The sequence below is a fragment of the Hevea brasiliensis genome, chromosome 3, assembly GCF_030052815.1.
Source record: "Hevea brasiliensis isolate MT/VB/25A 57/8 chromosome 3, ASM3005281v1, whole genome shotgun sequence".
Lineage (NCBI taxonomy): Eukaryota > Viridiplantae > Streptophyta > Magnoliopsida > Malpighiales > Euphorbiaceae > Hevea > Hevea brasiliensis.
In genome coordinates, this window is record NC_079495.1 from 102,240,582 (window position 1) to 102,253,690 (window position 13,109).

The window sequence follows — 13,109 nt, forward strand, 5'->3', positions numbered from 1 at the left end:
CCTCGGGATAATGAGTTCAGCATAAGGACATGCAATTTCTGGAAAAATCAATTTTGCAAGATGGATTACTTGTCCTGTTTATTGCTATCAAACTAAATGGAGAGCATGAATTTTGAGTATTGGAATGGATGTGGAGAAAACTCATCTCAAATTCAATTTAGTTAAGTATACTATACACTTTTATTTAATATAATTTACTTTAATTAAAATATAAATTTGAAATCTTATATCTGATAAAAACTTGGGAATTTTTCTACAGGGTTTGTTTCACTATCTCTATATATGTAGTTTTTCATCAATGATGTTCCTATCATTTGATAAAAAAAATAAAAAATTAACCCATTGTGGGTTGAGATAAGAATAAATTAGATAAATTGATTAAATATTAAAAGGATATAAGGTAATATACTAAAATTAGTTTATAAAAGATTGTATTTATTAATTTAATATTAATACATTAATATTAATTTATAAAAATTAATAACTACATAATGTAAATTTAAAGCATTTTGGACAAAAAAAAATCTAAACATTTGTATCAATTTGTAATTTTATACAAATATTTTAATTTTATATTAATTATCCCAATATTTCAATTTTTAAAAAATTTTACCCAAAATTAAAATTCAATTTAGGAAAAATTTGATTTTATTCATGAGGATTTTGTGAAATAAGATGCAAGAATATTCTATTAAGTATTCATAAACACATTGCTCAATTGCGATGTTATCATTAGTCTATTGATTTTCAATTTTGATTAAATTTTTTTAAAATTAAATGGCTTAAATATTAATTTAAAGTTAAAATGTTAGCATAAAATTATAAATTATCATAAATATTTAAAATTTAATTCAATCAACATAAATTTAATATTTATTAAGTAATATATAAATTTAATATTTGAATTCTCACTTTCCTATTTTTCGATTAAAAAAAATAAGTAATATATAAATCTTTCACTTTCTTTGTCAGCCAAGCCGAGTTCGAAAACTGAAATTCATTTATTTTATCGAAAAATTATGAAATATAGATATTTTTATTTTATAAAAAATATAATTATATATATTTTTTATTTTGATTTTCAAGGAATATATATATTTCATTAAGTGTATTTTAAAAGATTAATCTTAAAAAAAAATAGACTACTTCACATAAATATATAAAATAAAATATAAAAAATTTAAAAGTGTGGAGTGAGGGCATTTTGGTCAATCTAAATTACAACGGCCATTTCAGGAACAGAGGTAGCCGTTGCCGCTCTTCGGTAATCCAGATTTCCTTTTTCTTCTTTTATGTTCATTTTAAGGTCTTGGCGGCGAACACTTCAGCCCACCGAGCGAATAAAAAAAACCCTAATTTCGATTCCAATCGGTATAAAAATCCACAAATTCACTTGATAATTCACAATAATCTCTCTCGATCAACAACGAAGCTCGCAAAGCCCTCGTCTCGCTCTTCCTATCTTCCCTTCTTTATCTTTGTTTTCTGTTTGGTTTTTATCTTTCTATCTAATCCTCTTTTGTTTTACAGGATTATCTATCTTTTTTGTTATTTGTTTTTGTTTTTTGGTATTGACATCATGGATGCAGGATCAGTAAACTCTTCTTCGAACTTGAAATCACAATCTCGATTCCCACTTCAAGAGCAGATTCCTCAGAGAAAGAGTTCTAAAGAAAACGTAAGATACTCAAATTTTAAATCTTTTCACTACTAGATTTTGAAATTTGGGGTTTCTCTATTAGTCCAAATTTGACGTGTTCTAAACCCTGTTCGTGATATATTTGGGAATTGTATCTTAATCCATATGCATATGATGTAACAGTTGGATAGATTTATTCCGAATCGGTCAGCAATAGATTGGGACTATGCGCATTACATGCTAACTGAAGGTAAGAAAGGAAAAGAGAACCCTTTAGACTGCTCACCATCAAGAGAGGCCTACAGAAAGCAACTGGCAGAAACTTTGAACATGAACCGGACTCGAATTCTAGCTTTCAAGAACAAGCCTCCTGCTCCTGTTGAATTGATCCCACAAGAGCACATTTCCTCATCTCACCTCCAGACTAAACCCACTAAGCCGCGCAGATACATTCCACAAGTACCATATCCAATCTCCCGTTGCCTTTTTTTCTTTTTCTTTTTGTTTTAAAGTATAAAATTCGGATTGCTGATGCTGATACATCTAATTTATGTATTAATTCTTTGATTTCATTTTGTATAGAGTTCTGAGAGGACATTGGATGCTCCAGACCTTGTTGATGATTTCTACCTGAACTTACTGGATTGGGGCAGCAGCAATGTTCTAGCTATAGCGCTTGGAAACACAGTGTATTTGTGGGATGCTTCTGATGGTTCTACCTCAGAACTTGTGACCATTGATGAGGAAATTGGTCCTGTTACCAGTGTCAATTGGGCTCCTGATGGACGCCACATTGCCATTGGCTTGAACAATTCTGAGGTTCAGTTATGGGATTCTGCTGCTAATAGACAGGTTACTGATTTTCTGTTTGTTGGCCTCCTCTTGTCCTTTATTCTTTTTGGGGTTTCCAATCTCTCAATTTGTTTCCATCGATGTCTACAGCTAAGAACGTTGAGAGGTGGCCACAGATCACGAGTTGGGTCACTGGCATGGAACAACCATATCCTTACGACTGGAGGAATGGATGGCCAAATAATTAACAATGATGTGAGAATTAGATCACACATTGTGGAGACCTATAGAGGACACCAACAAGAAGTTTGTGGGCTTAAATGGTCAGCTTCTGGCCAACAATTAGCAAGTGGAGGCAATGATAACCTTGTTCACATATGGGATAGATCCTTGGCATCGTCAAATTCAGCTACACAATGGCTTCACAGGCTTGAGGACCATACTTCTGCAGTGAAAGCTCTCGCTTGGTGTCCATTCCAAGGAAATTTGCTGGCCACTGGAGGAGGTGGTGGTGATAAGTGCATAAAATTTTGGAATACACACACTGGTGCTTGCTTAAACTCAGTGGACACTGGCTCTCAAGTCTGTTCTCTATTGTGGAGCAAGAATGAGAGGGAACTTCTCAGCTCTCATGGATTTACTCAGAATCAGCTCACGCTTTGGAAATATCCATCAATGGTGAAAATGGCAGAACTTACTGGCCACACATCTAGAGTCCTTTTCATGGCTCAGGTAACAATGGGAATCAAATGATGAGCCCCGAAAAAAAAAGGTTCACTTTCTTAACTTGTTTTTTGGCTTTATAATTCAAATACTTACTGGTTTACTTTCTTCAGAGTCCAGATGGTTGCTCAGTGGCAACAGCAGCAGGCGATGAAACACTTAGATTCTGGAATGTTTTTGGGGTTCCTGAAGTGGCTAAACCTGCTCCAAAAGCAAATCCCGAGCCATTTTCCCATTTGACTCGCATCCGCTGAACAGATTTGGATAGAAGTTGGGATACTTGCATGGTGCCTAGTGATTCGGAGAGATACCAGCCTAGTGATTCGGAGAGGAAGAACTAAACAAAAAAGCACCTTGAGTTTCTTTTCAGACCAAACTTTGCCAAGGTATAAAGAAATCGGAGTTTATTTTGTCTAAATTTTTTCTAGCCGCCTACAATTGAAGGGCAATTTTCTAATTGGCATTTCCTTGCTTGTACAAGCAGGCTGCGTAAAGTAGAAGTTTGGTGTCAATTGCCCATGGCCCTTAATGCGAAGTAACATTGAAGAACCTACATCCTACAAACCAATGAAGTGGCTCAGTGTTAGAATCATTTTCGAGTCATGACAGAACCAAATGATGAAAAAAAAAAAAAGAGCCAATTTAGTTTTGTAGAAGAGTGAATGTACCTTTTTAATATAGAAGCATTCAGATTCTTTCTCCGTGGATGTAGTCACTCTCATGTGACGAACCACGTAAATTTGTTTATTCTTTCTCATCTTTTCTTTTACTCGATCTTTTTATTTATTTATTTATCCCAGATTGGTTCTTTTTAAGTTTTTTAAAATGGATAAGTTACAGAAAGGAATGTAAAAGTGAAGCAGCGTGACAAAAATATATTAAATTAGAAAATAAAAAAAAAACTAAAAGAGATGAAATTATAAATTTAGAATTTAGAATTCTTTTTAAATTTAATTTATTTAAATATAATAAATTTTAAAACTAAAAATTGTGAATACGTAATCCAGATAAATTTTGAATTCAAAATTCAGTTTAAATTTAATTTATCTAAATATATATTTGTAATATATTTTTAATTTATGTTGTATCGATTTAATAAAGATAAGATTAAAAAATGTGAAATACATATCCAGATATTTTTATCATATAAAAAGGTAAGAAATTCCAAATAAATAAATAATAAAACAAAGTTATGAAAATTTACTGGGGCTCACATACTGCTGCAGCATGCGAGGAGAGTAAGGGTCATTTTGGTCAATATTTACAACGGCTATTTAAATCCAGATATTCCTTTTCTTTTTATTTTCATTTGAAACAAATCTTGACGGCTTCTTTCTTCTTCTCAAAATCTTGAAGGCACACCTCATTCAACAAACTAAGCAAATAAAAACCCTAATGGATTCCAATACCTACATGTTCACTTGACAATTCACAATCGTGTTTTCTGAAAGAAAAACATCAAAGCGCACGAAGCACTCTCTGTCTCGCTGCTCTCTTCTTTTCTTTATCATTATCTTCTGTTTAGTTTTTATCTTTTTATATCCAATTCTCTTTCTTTTTGCAGGAAAATTGGTTTCTCGGTTTGTATTTGTCTTTGTTTTTTTTGGTTGATTTGTTGGTAACTTGGTATTTATCAAAATGGATGCAGGGTCGTTAAATTCTTCTTCAAATTTGAAAGCACAATCTAGATTCTCGCTTCAAGAACAGCTCCTCCGAAGGAGTTCTAAAGAAAACGTAAGATAGTCAAAATTTTATTCTATTTGTATATAGATGGTGTTGGTATTCGAGGTTCCTGAATTATTAAGTTTGCTGCGTTCTAAACCCTATCTATGATGTAATTGGGAATTGGGTTTTGATCATGTGATGTAACAGTTGGATAGATTTATTCCGAATCGGTCAGCAATGGATTGGGACTATGCCCATTACATGCTAACTGAGGGTAAGCAAGCAAAAGAGAACCCAGCAGTGATCTCGCCATCAAGAGAGGCCTACAGGAAGCGACTAGCAGAAGCTTTGCACCTGAACCGGACACGAATACTAGCTTTTAAGGACAAGCCTCCTGCTCCTATTGAATTGATCCCGCAGGAGAATACTTCCCCATCTCACCTCCAGGCTAAACCCACTAAGCCCCGCAGACACATTCCACAGGTATCATATCCAATCTCCCTTTGCTCTTTATTTATTTATTTATTTTTTTAAAGCATAAAGTTTGGATACATATAGCTTCTTTATTAATTATTTTATTTATTCATCCTTGTATAGACTTCTGAGAGGACATTGGATGCCCCTGACCTTGTTGATGATTTCTACCTGAACTTGCTGGATTGGGGCAGCAGCAATGTTCTAGCTGTAGCTCTTGGAAACACAGTTTATCTGTGGGATGCTTCTGATAGTTCTACCTCCGAACTTGTGACAATTGATAATGAAATTGGTCCTGTTACCAGTGTGAATTGGGCTCCTGATGGTCACCACATTGCCATTGGCTTGAACAATTCTGAGGTCCAGTTATGGGATTCTGCTGCTAATCGACAGGTTTGTTACTTGATATTGATTTTCTATGTTCGTTGGCCTTCTTTTTCTTAATATTTTGGGCTTGTAATCTCTTGGTTTATTCATGGTTTATTTCCATTGATGACTTCTGCAGCTAAGAACATTGAGAGGTGGCCACATATCACGAGTTGGGTCGCTGGCATGGAACAACCATATCCTTACTACTGGAGGAATGGATGGCCAAATAATTAATAATGATGTGAGAATTAGATTACACATTGTGGAGACTTATAGAGGACACCAACAAGAGGTTTGTGGGCTTAAATGGTCAGCTTCTGGCCAACAATTGGCAAGTGGGGGCAATGATAACCTCGTTCACATATGGGATAGGTCTGTGACATCATCAAATGCAGCTTCACAATGGCTTCATAGGCTTGAGGACCATACTTCTGCAGTGAAAGCTCTCGCCTGGTGTCCATTCCAAGGAAATCTGCTGGCCACTGGAGGAGGTGGTGGTGATAGGTGCATAAAGTTTTGGAATACACACACCGGTGCCTGCTTGAACTCAGTAGACACTGGCTCTCAAGTCTGTTCTCTATTGTGGAGCAAGATTGAGAGGGAGCTGCTTAGCGCTCATGGATTTAACCAGAATCAGCTCACTCTTTGGAAATATCCATCAATGGTGAAAATGGCAGAACTCACTGGCCACACATCTAGAATACTTTTCATGGCTCAGGTTACAAATCACTTTCTTAACAGGTTTTGGGCTTTATTAAAATCAATTACTTACTGGTTTTATGAACTTTCTTCAGAGTCCAGATGGTTGCTCTGTGGCAACGGCAGCTGGCGATGAAACACTTAAATTCTGGAATGTTTTTGGGATTCCAGAAGTGGCTAAACCTACTCCAAAAGCAAATCCTGAGCCATTTTCCCACCTGGCTCGCATCCGATGATGAGGATCATGAGGATAGAAGCTGGATTCATCGGAGTCTTGCGTCTCAATACACCCTTGTTTTGTGTCTAGTGATTCAGACAAGAACCAAACAATGCACAGTCAGTTTCTTTTAGAGTAAAATAATTGCCGAGGTATAAAGAAATCAGCAGAGTTAGGTTTTGTCTAAAATTTTCTAGCTTGCTCTAATTGCATAGCATTAAAGTGTAATTTTTTTTAAGTGACATTTCTTTGTATGTGGCAGGCTAAAATAGAAGTTTAATATCTTGCCTGTGTCTTCCATTTCAACAATTCGGTCTCAGGACAAGGCAGAAAGGTCTCAAATCTCACCATGTAGACGGGATTGTAACATGTAAAGTAACATTGAAGAACCCTCGAACTTCAATTTGGGTTTTGGGCAAGAGTGTATGTACCAAGAATACCTTGGTCTTTTGATTTTTTTTCCCCCCTAAAATGGATCATTCGCAGAAAGAAAATGAAGCAGCACCAAGCCAAACATGTTAAATTAGGTTCTATAATTTAATTTTGTTATCAATCTGCATTGTTAATAATGGTTGGAAGCGTTCCAACAATAGTGTTAAGAGGATAATGGTACCTGATCCAACAGCTAAAGAACGTTAGTGATAATAAAATAAACAGATAATAAGTAGTGAGAACATTGTTACAAGAAAAGCATATTAGTGTATAACAACAAAAATTTTATGAAATGTGATGTCATGAGCCAACCAAGGCCATTCTTGGCTGCTAAACATTTTAGTTGTGAAAATGATTTAGGTGCTGTTGATCATAAAATCATAGCTTTTAATGTCATTTACAATTGCTCGAGGACTTAAAGTAGCAGCATCAACTTTAAATGTTCCTTCAGAATCATCCATCTGCTGCAAGTCTATCTGTGATTGCAAAAGAGTTGCTGGCATGAAATGCTTCCCTTCTGCAGCTCTTTTTTTTAGCCGCTCTGCAAGCACCTCAGCCTTGGCATCCAGCAACACAAACTTAACTGCACTGACATAGCTTCTAAGTTGATAATTAGAGTCAGAAGACCTAAGAATTTCTCGATATTTCTTCTGCAGAGAAGAACAGCTAAGTACAACAGTTTTTCCACCAGCTAACCTCTCCCTTAAGATCCTGGAGACTTTCAAGCATGGAATCCGGTCTTCCTCTGATAGAGGAATGCCTTGATGCATTTTTTCTGTGAGGAAATCAATATACATGCAGTATAGGAGAAGAGAATATGTGCATTCAATAGAAAAACAACAAAAGAATATAGTAATTAGATATGAATACCTTTGTTTGATTGTGAGTGGAAATCATCGGCATCAAGAAAACTATAGTTCAAAACTTTGGCCAGCATCTCACCTATTGTGCTATTGAAGCACACACTCAATATATGAGAATTCATTACCCAGATCAAGACATAAAAAAACATATATAAAGAGTGTCATAACACAATGAACTGGGGAAAAAGAAATTGCAGTGAATAATTGAATTCAGGGTTTTTTAGCATTACAGAACTCGGCCTAAGTAGTTTGTTCTTAGCCGGTCTCAAGCCCGGATAAAGGAAGAGGGTTGCGGTAAGTGACAACCAGCACAAAAGTTTCGTCAGATCTCATGATATGGATTCAAATGATATAAACGTTGGGGCGTCCTCTACTTATGATGCTCTACATCGAAACCTAAGTGTAGTGAGAAATATGCAAGAGTGTAGGACATTCACCAAAAGCGACGCACCATACCGGCGCCCGGGTGTGGTGTTAAATGAGCAAGAGTTCTCACATCATGGACGGGTGTGGGTAAAGAAGTTAATCCATAGAACAGATAGTAAAATAGATATTGGAATAGAATACAAGATAGACATAAAGAACAATAAAAGATATCATAGCAGGAGATCAACTAGGAAGGAACAAGATAAGAGGAGAATCAGAGTTGGTACTTGAAATGTTGGATCACTTACAGGAAAACTAATGGAGCTTGTGGATACCTGGGAAAGGAGACTGGTGAATATTGCTTGCATTCAGGAGACTAAATGGGTAGGAGAGAAAAGCAAGGAAATGGGTAATTCAAGGTACAAACTGTAGTTTACTGGAAATGAGAGGAATACGAACGAATTGGGCATAATCATAGACAGGATATTGAAAGATGTTGTAATAGCTATGAAAAGAGTAGGAGATAGAATTATACTAGTAAAGCTAGTATTAGAAGGAGAAACAATAAATGTAGTTAATGCTTATACCCTAGAAATAGGACTAGATAGTGAGAGTAAATAAAGGTTTTGGAAAGATATAGATGATCTAATGCAAAGCATACTAAATGAAGAGAATATTTTCATTGGTGGAGATTTAAATGGACATATAGGAAGTGATAGGCAAGGTTATGATTCATGGAGGTTTTGGTTTTGGTAGTCGAAATGAGGAAGGAAAAAGTATCCTATATTTTGCTATAGTATACGACCTAATACTAGCAAATACCTACTTTATAAAAAGAGAGTCACATTTAGTGACTTTCAAAAGTGGGCAACATAGAAGTCAAATTGACTTCCTCTTAACTAGGAAGACAAATAGAGCTCTATGCAAGGATTGCAAGGTCATTCCGGGAGAGGCTTTAACAAGTCAACATCGGTTAGTGGTCTTGGATGTCAAGTTTAGGAACAATTCAAGTAAGATTAGAAAAAATAGTGTAACTCGAACAAAGTAATTGGAGTTCAAAGGATTAAAACAAGTGAAGTTTAAAAATGAACTTCTCAAGTCCGAAGCGCGGAAGCTGGATGTGGACGCCAATGATATGTAGATACAGAAGGCATCAAATATTAGAGAAGTAGCTAGAAAAGTACGTAGAGAGCCTAAAGGACATGGACCACTCTCAAAAGAAAGATGGTGGTGGAATGAGAAAGCACAAAAGGCAGTGAAGAGAAAGAGGGAATGTTATAAGAAATTACCTAAGTGTGATAATAATGAAGCATATGAACAGTACAAGATAGCAAAGAAAAAGGTAAAAAAGACAGTTAGTCAAGTAAGAACGTAGACCTTTAAAAAGTTATGTGAGAAACTTGGAACTAAAGAAGAGGATAAAGATATTTATAGATTAGCAAGGAGGAGAGAAAAGAAATGTCAAGATCTCAATCAAGTTATGTGCATTAAGGATAAAGAAGGAAAAATGTTAGTGAAAGATGAGGACACTAAAGAAAGATGGGGAAATTATTTTGATGATCTCTTTAATAATAGTCCATATGGTAATAGCGTGAATATAGACTATAGAATAATAGAAAAGAATGTGAATTATTCTAGAAGGATTAGATATTTAGAAGTAAAGGAATCACTTAAAAGAATAAAAGTGATTAAAGCCTATGGACTCGATAGAATACCAATTGAAGTGTGGAAGTATTTGAGAGATATGGGAGTGTCATGGTTAACTAAATTGTTTAATATGATTCTAAACTCAAAGAAAATGTCTGATGAATGGAGAATGGGTATTTTAGTACCTATTTTTTAAAATAAGGGAGACATACAGAGTTGCTCAAACTATAGGGGAATTAAACTCATGAGCCATACTATGAAGTTTTGGGAGAGAGTTGTGGAACATTGACTACATCATAACACTTCTATCTCTCTCAATCAATTTAGCTTCATGCTAGGTCGTTCAACTATGGAAGCGATATTTCTCATTAGAAGCTTGATGGAGAAATATAGAGATGTGAAGAAAGATTTACACATAGTTTTTATCGATTTGGAGAAGGCTTATGATAATGTTCTAAGAGATGTCTTATGGAGAGTATTAGAACAAAAGAGGGCATCTATTAGGTGTATATATATGTGTTAAAAGATATGTATGAAAGAGCAATTACTATTGTGCGCACAGTGGGAAGGGGCACAAGAAATTTTTCTATCTCAGTTGGATTGCACCAAGGTTCAGCTGTAAGTCCTTACCTTTTTACATTAGTTTTAGATAAATTGACGAAATATATATAAGAGAGTATCCCTTGGTGCATGATGTTTGCGACTGATATAGTTCTGATAAATGAGACACGAGAAGGAGTCAATAGAAAGCTAGAGTTTTGGATAAGTACTCTAGAGTCAAAGGGCTTTAAGTTAAGTAGAACGAAGACAGAATACATCCATTGCAAGTTCTGTGAAGGCCGAACTAGTGATAGAGAATGAGTTAGTTTGGATGAAGTGGTACTACCTCAAAGTAATCACTTTAAATATCTTAGCTCAATCCTTCAAGTAGATGAGAGATGTGAGGAGAATGTTAGTCATGAAATTAAAGCCGGATGGTTGAAGTGGATACGTGCTACGAGAGTTTTATGTGATCGCAAGATTCCCAATAAATTGAAAGGAAAATTTTACCATACAGCCATACAACCGGTCATGTTATATAGTAGTGAGTGTTAGATACTAAAGAGTTGTATGTGTCTAAGATAAGAGTTGCGAAGATGAAAATATTAAAGTGGGTGAGTGACCATACTAGACTAGATAAAGTTCGTAATAAGAGTATTAGAGAAAAGTTAGGAGTGGTGCCAATTGAAGATAAATTGAGAGAAGGGAGATTGAGGTAGTTTGGTCGTGTGAAGCATAAATATACAGAGGCTCCAATTAGACAAGTAGAGCACATTAGGTTAGAAGATAGAAAGAAAAGAAGGGATAGACCTAAACTGACTTGGAGAAGCATAGTACAATATGACCTAAAAGTATTATACATTTCCGATAATTTAATCTAAAATCGTTTAGAGTGAAGAAAGAGAATCCATATAACCGATCCCAAATTTTTAAGATAAAAGTTTAGTTGAGTTTAGTTGAGTTTTTTAGCACTATAGCAAATATATAAAGTGAGGATAGAACTTACGATTTCGCAGCACCGCTGACACCCGTAATCACGATAACTTTACCTGTAAATTGAAAAAAAAAAAAAATCATCAAGAACTAGAAAGTGGACAGTTGACAAGAGCATATAGAGGAAAGAAACTAGTAGAAAATGAAATTTGTCTCAAACACAGAAAGGAAAAATCAGATAAATAAATAATTTACCTTGGAGCGCAGGAGCCATGTTTGGTCCACAGCTTAATCAAACCTATGAAGCCTCAGCAATCATAAAGATATGCAGCTACAAAAGACAACACTAGGAACAGATCATTTCTTTACCAGGAATAGATGAATGCCACTGCAAGAAATCCCCATGATAGAAATCAAGCCCCAATGAATTGAACAAGAAAAATTCTTGATAATCATTATCAACATATTCTAATAGCTGACCTAAGATTATGGCTAATTACAGGAACTTAGTTGCTAGCAAAATTCATGCATGAAATAAGAATTAAACTCAATTTCAGATTGAGTAAGAAAGCAATAGAGATATACGTTGTAGACAAAAGTGCAGGAAAAGCAGACATCAAACAAATCCAGTAATGTCAAAGTTTGAAGCATAATGCAATAAATACAACTCTCTTTCTAAGTTTGAATTTTGTTGTACATTACGTGTTCAAATGTTACACAAAATCAGGTTGTATCGTGTACATGGCATTTTTCATTGTCCTCATGTGCAGAGTTGACTTGGCAACCTCATAAATGCACCGTATTAATTAGGCCTGGATAACAATGGCTTTCAATCATATCTGCTATAGACAGGTCCAGTCCAATTGCCATCTTTGAACTGTGGGTGTACAAGGAAAGAGGCTAATTTTTATTGCCGAAGGACTTCACTCTTGTCTCTAACCAAAATTTTTTATTTTAAAATTTTTAAATTTTAATTTTATTTAAAAAAAATTATAAAATTAACATTATGAAATTTTTAATAATAATTAAAATTAAAGAATAAAAATGAAATAAGTATTTAAGGTTTTACCTACTAAATATGCGAATATACAGGCATCATTTAAAATTATTTAAATTTGATTAATAATTTTAATACTAAATTTGTATTAAATTTAATTAAATTTTATTTTAAATTATTTATATTAGTTTCAAAATTTATTAAATATTACTCAAATTTCTTTAATTTCATATATTTTAATTAATAATTTGTAAAAAAAATTTATGATTTATAGTTTAAAATTTCAATAATTTTTAAATATTAATTTTTTTAAATAAAAATATCTAAAATTTTATAAATATTATTATAAAACATATTTATATTTAATTAATTATTTATTAAACAACTTTAAATATAAATATTTCTACCTAAAATATTAATTTAAATATATTTTATATTTTTAATTCAATTATATATTACTCAAATATGCGATAATAAAATTGGATTGGATCGGATATTTTCATTACTATACTTAGTAATATTTTCACCAATCAATATTTACTCTATCTTATATTCGGTAAAATGTATTCAGATGGATGCAAAAATCAAAATTTTTAATTACTTTCTAAAATAAAAGAATAAATATCATATTTTAAAAATAATATAATTTTCAAAAAAAAATATTATTATTTTAACAAATAATAATCTGATAAGATTAATTGATTGCAATATGATTATAATATTAAATTAGTAATTATTAAATATTAAAATAAT

At 33.7% G+C, this 13,109-nt stretch overlaps 3 protein-coding genes across 5 annotated transcripts; 2 read left to right on the plus strand and 1 right to left on the minus strand.

Annotated features, from left to right (window-relative positions):
* Positions 1 to 1,271: 1,271 nt before the first annotated feature.
* On the plus strand, positions 1,272 to 3,997 carry LOC110653593 (cell division cycle 20.1, cofactor of APC complex). Its single transcript, XM_058144244.1, has 6 exons — positions 1,272 to 1,678; positions 1,823 to 2,098; positions 2,222 to 2,491; positions 2,582 to 3,163; positions 3,268 to 3,541; positions 3,644 to 3,997. The coding sequence occupies exons 1-5, from the start codon at positions 1,580 to 1,582 to the stop codon at positions 3,406 to 3,408; spliced, it is 1,368 nt and encodes a 455-aa protein (XP_058000227.1). The 5' UTR covers positions 1,272 to 1,579; the 3' UTR covers positions 3,409 to 3,541; positions 3,644 to 3,997.
* Positions 3,414 to 7,131, plus strand: LOC110653595 (cell division cycle 20.1, cofactor of APC complex). Of its 2 annotated transcripts, none has more exons than XM_058144245.1 (7): positions 3,414 to 3,540; positions 4,803 to 4,888; positions 5,027 to 5,302; positions 5,417 to 5,686; positions 5,799 to 6,380; positions 6,457 to 6,730; positions 6,841 to 7,131. In XM_058144245.1, the coding sequence occupies exons 3-6, from the start codon at positions 5,057 to 5,059 to the stop codon at positions 6,595 to 6,597; spliced, it is 1,239 nt and encodes a 412-aa protein (XP_058000228.1). In that variant the 5' UTR covers positions 3,414 to 3,540; positions 4,803 to 4,888; positions 5,027 to 5,056; the 3' UTR covers positions 6,598 to 6,730; positions 6,841 to 7,131. The 2 variants fall into 2 exon arrangements, with proteins under 2 accessions (XP_058000228.1, XP_021664997.2); XM_021809305.2 differs by lacking the exon at positions 3,414 to 3,540 and adding an exon at positions 4,455 to 4,647 and having other exon boundaries at positions 4,681 to 4,888.
* A 73-nt stretch (positions 7,132 to 7,204) lies between these two features.
* LOC110653587 (gluconokinase-like) lies at positions 7,205 to 12,068 on the minus strand. Of its 2 annotated transcripts, XM_058144246.1 has the most exons (5): positions 11,945 to 12,068; positions 11,615 to 11,747; positions 11,433 to 11,475; positions 7,881 to 7,960; positions 7,205 to 7,785 (listed from the first exon to the last, which is right to left on the minus strand). In XM_058144246.1, exons 2-5 carry the CDS (start codon positions 11,631 to 11,633, stop codon positions 7,367 to 7,369), a joined length of 561 nt encoding a protein of 186 aa, XP_058000229.1. In that variant the 5' UTR covers positions 11,634 to 11,747; positions 11,945 to 12,068; the 3' UTR covers positions 7,205 to 7,366. The 2 variants fall into 2 exon arrangements, with proteins under 2 accessions (XP_058000229.1, XP_021664991.2); XM_021809299.2 differs by lacking the exon at positions 11,433 to 11,475.
* Positions 12,069 to 13,109: the final 1,041 nt, after the last annotated feature.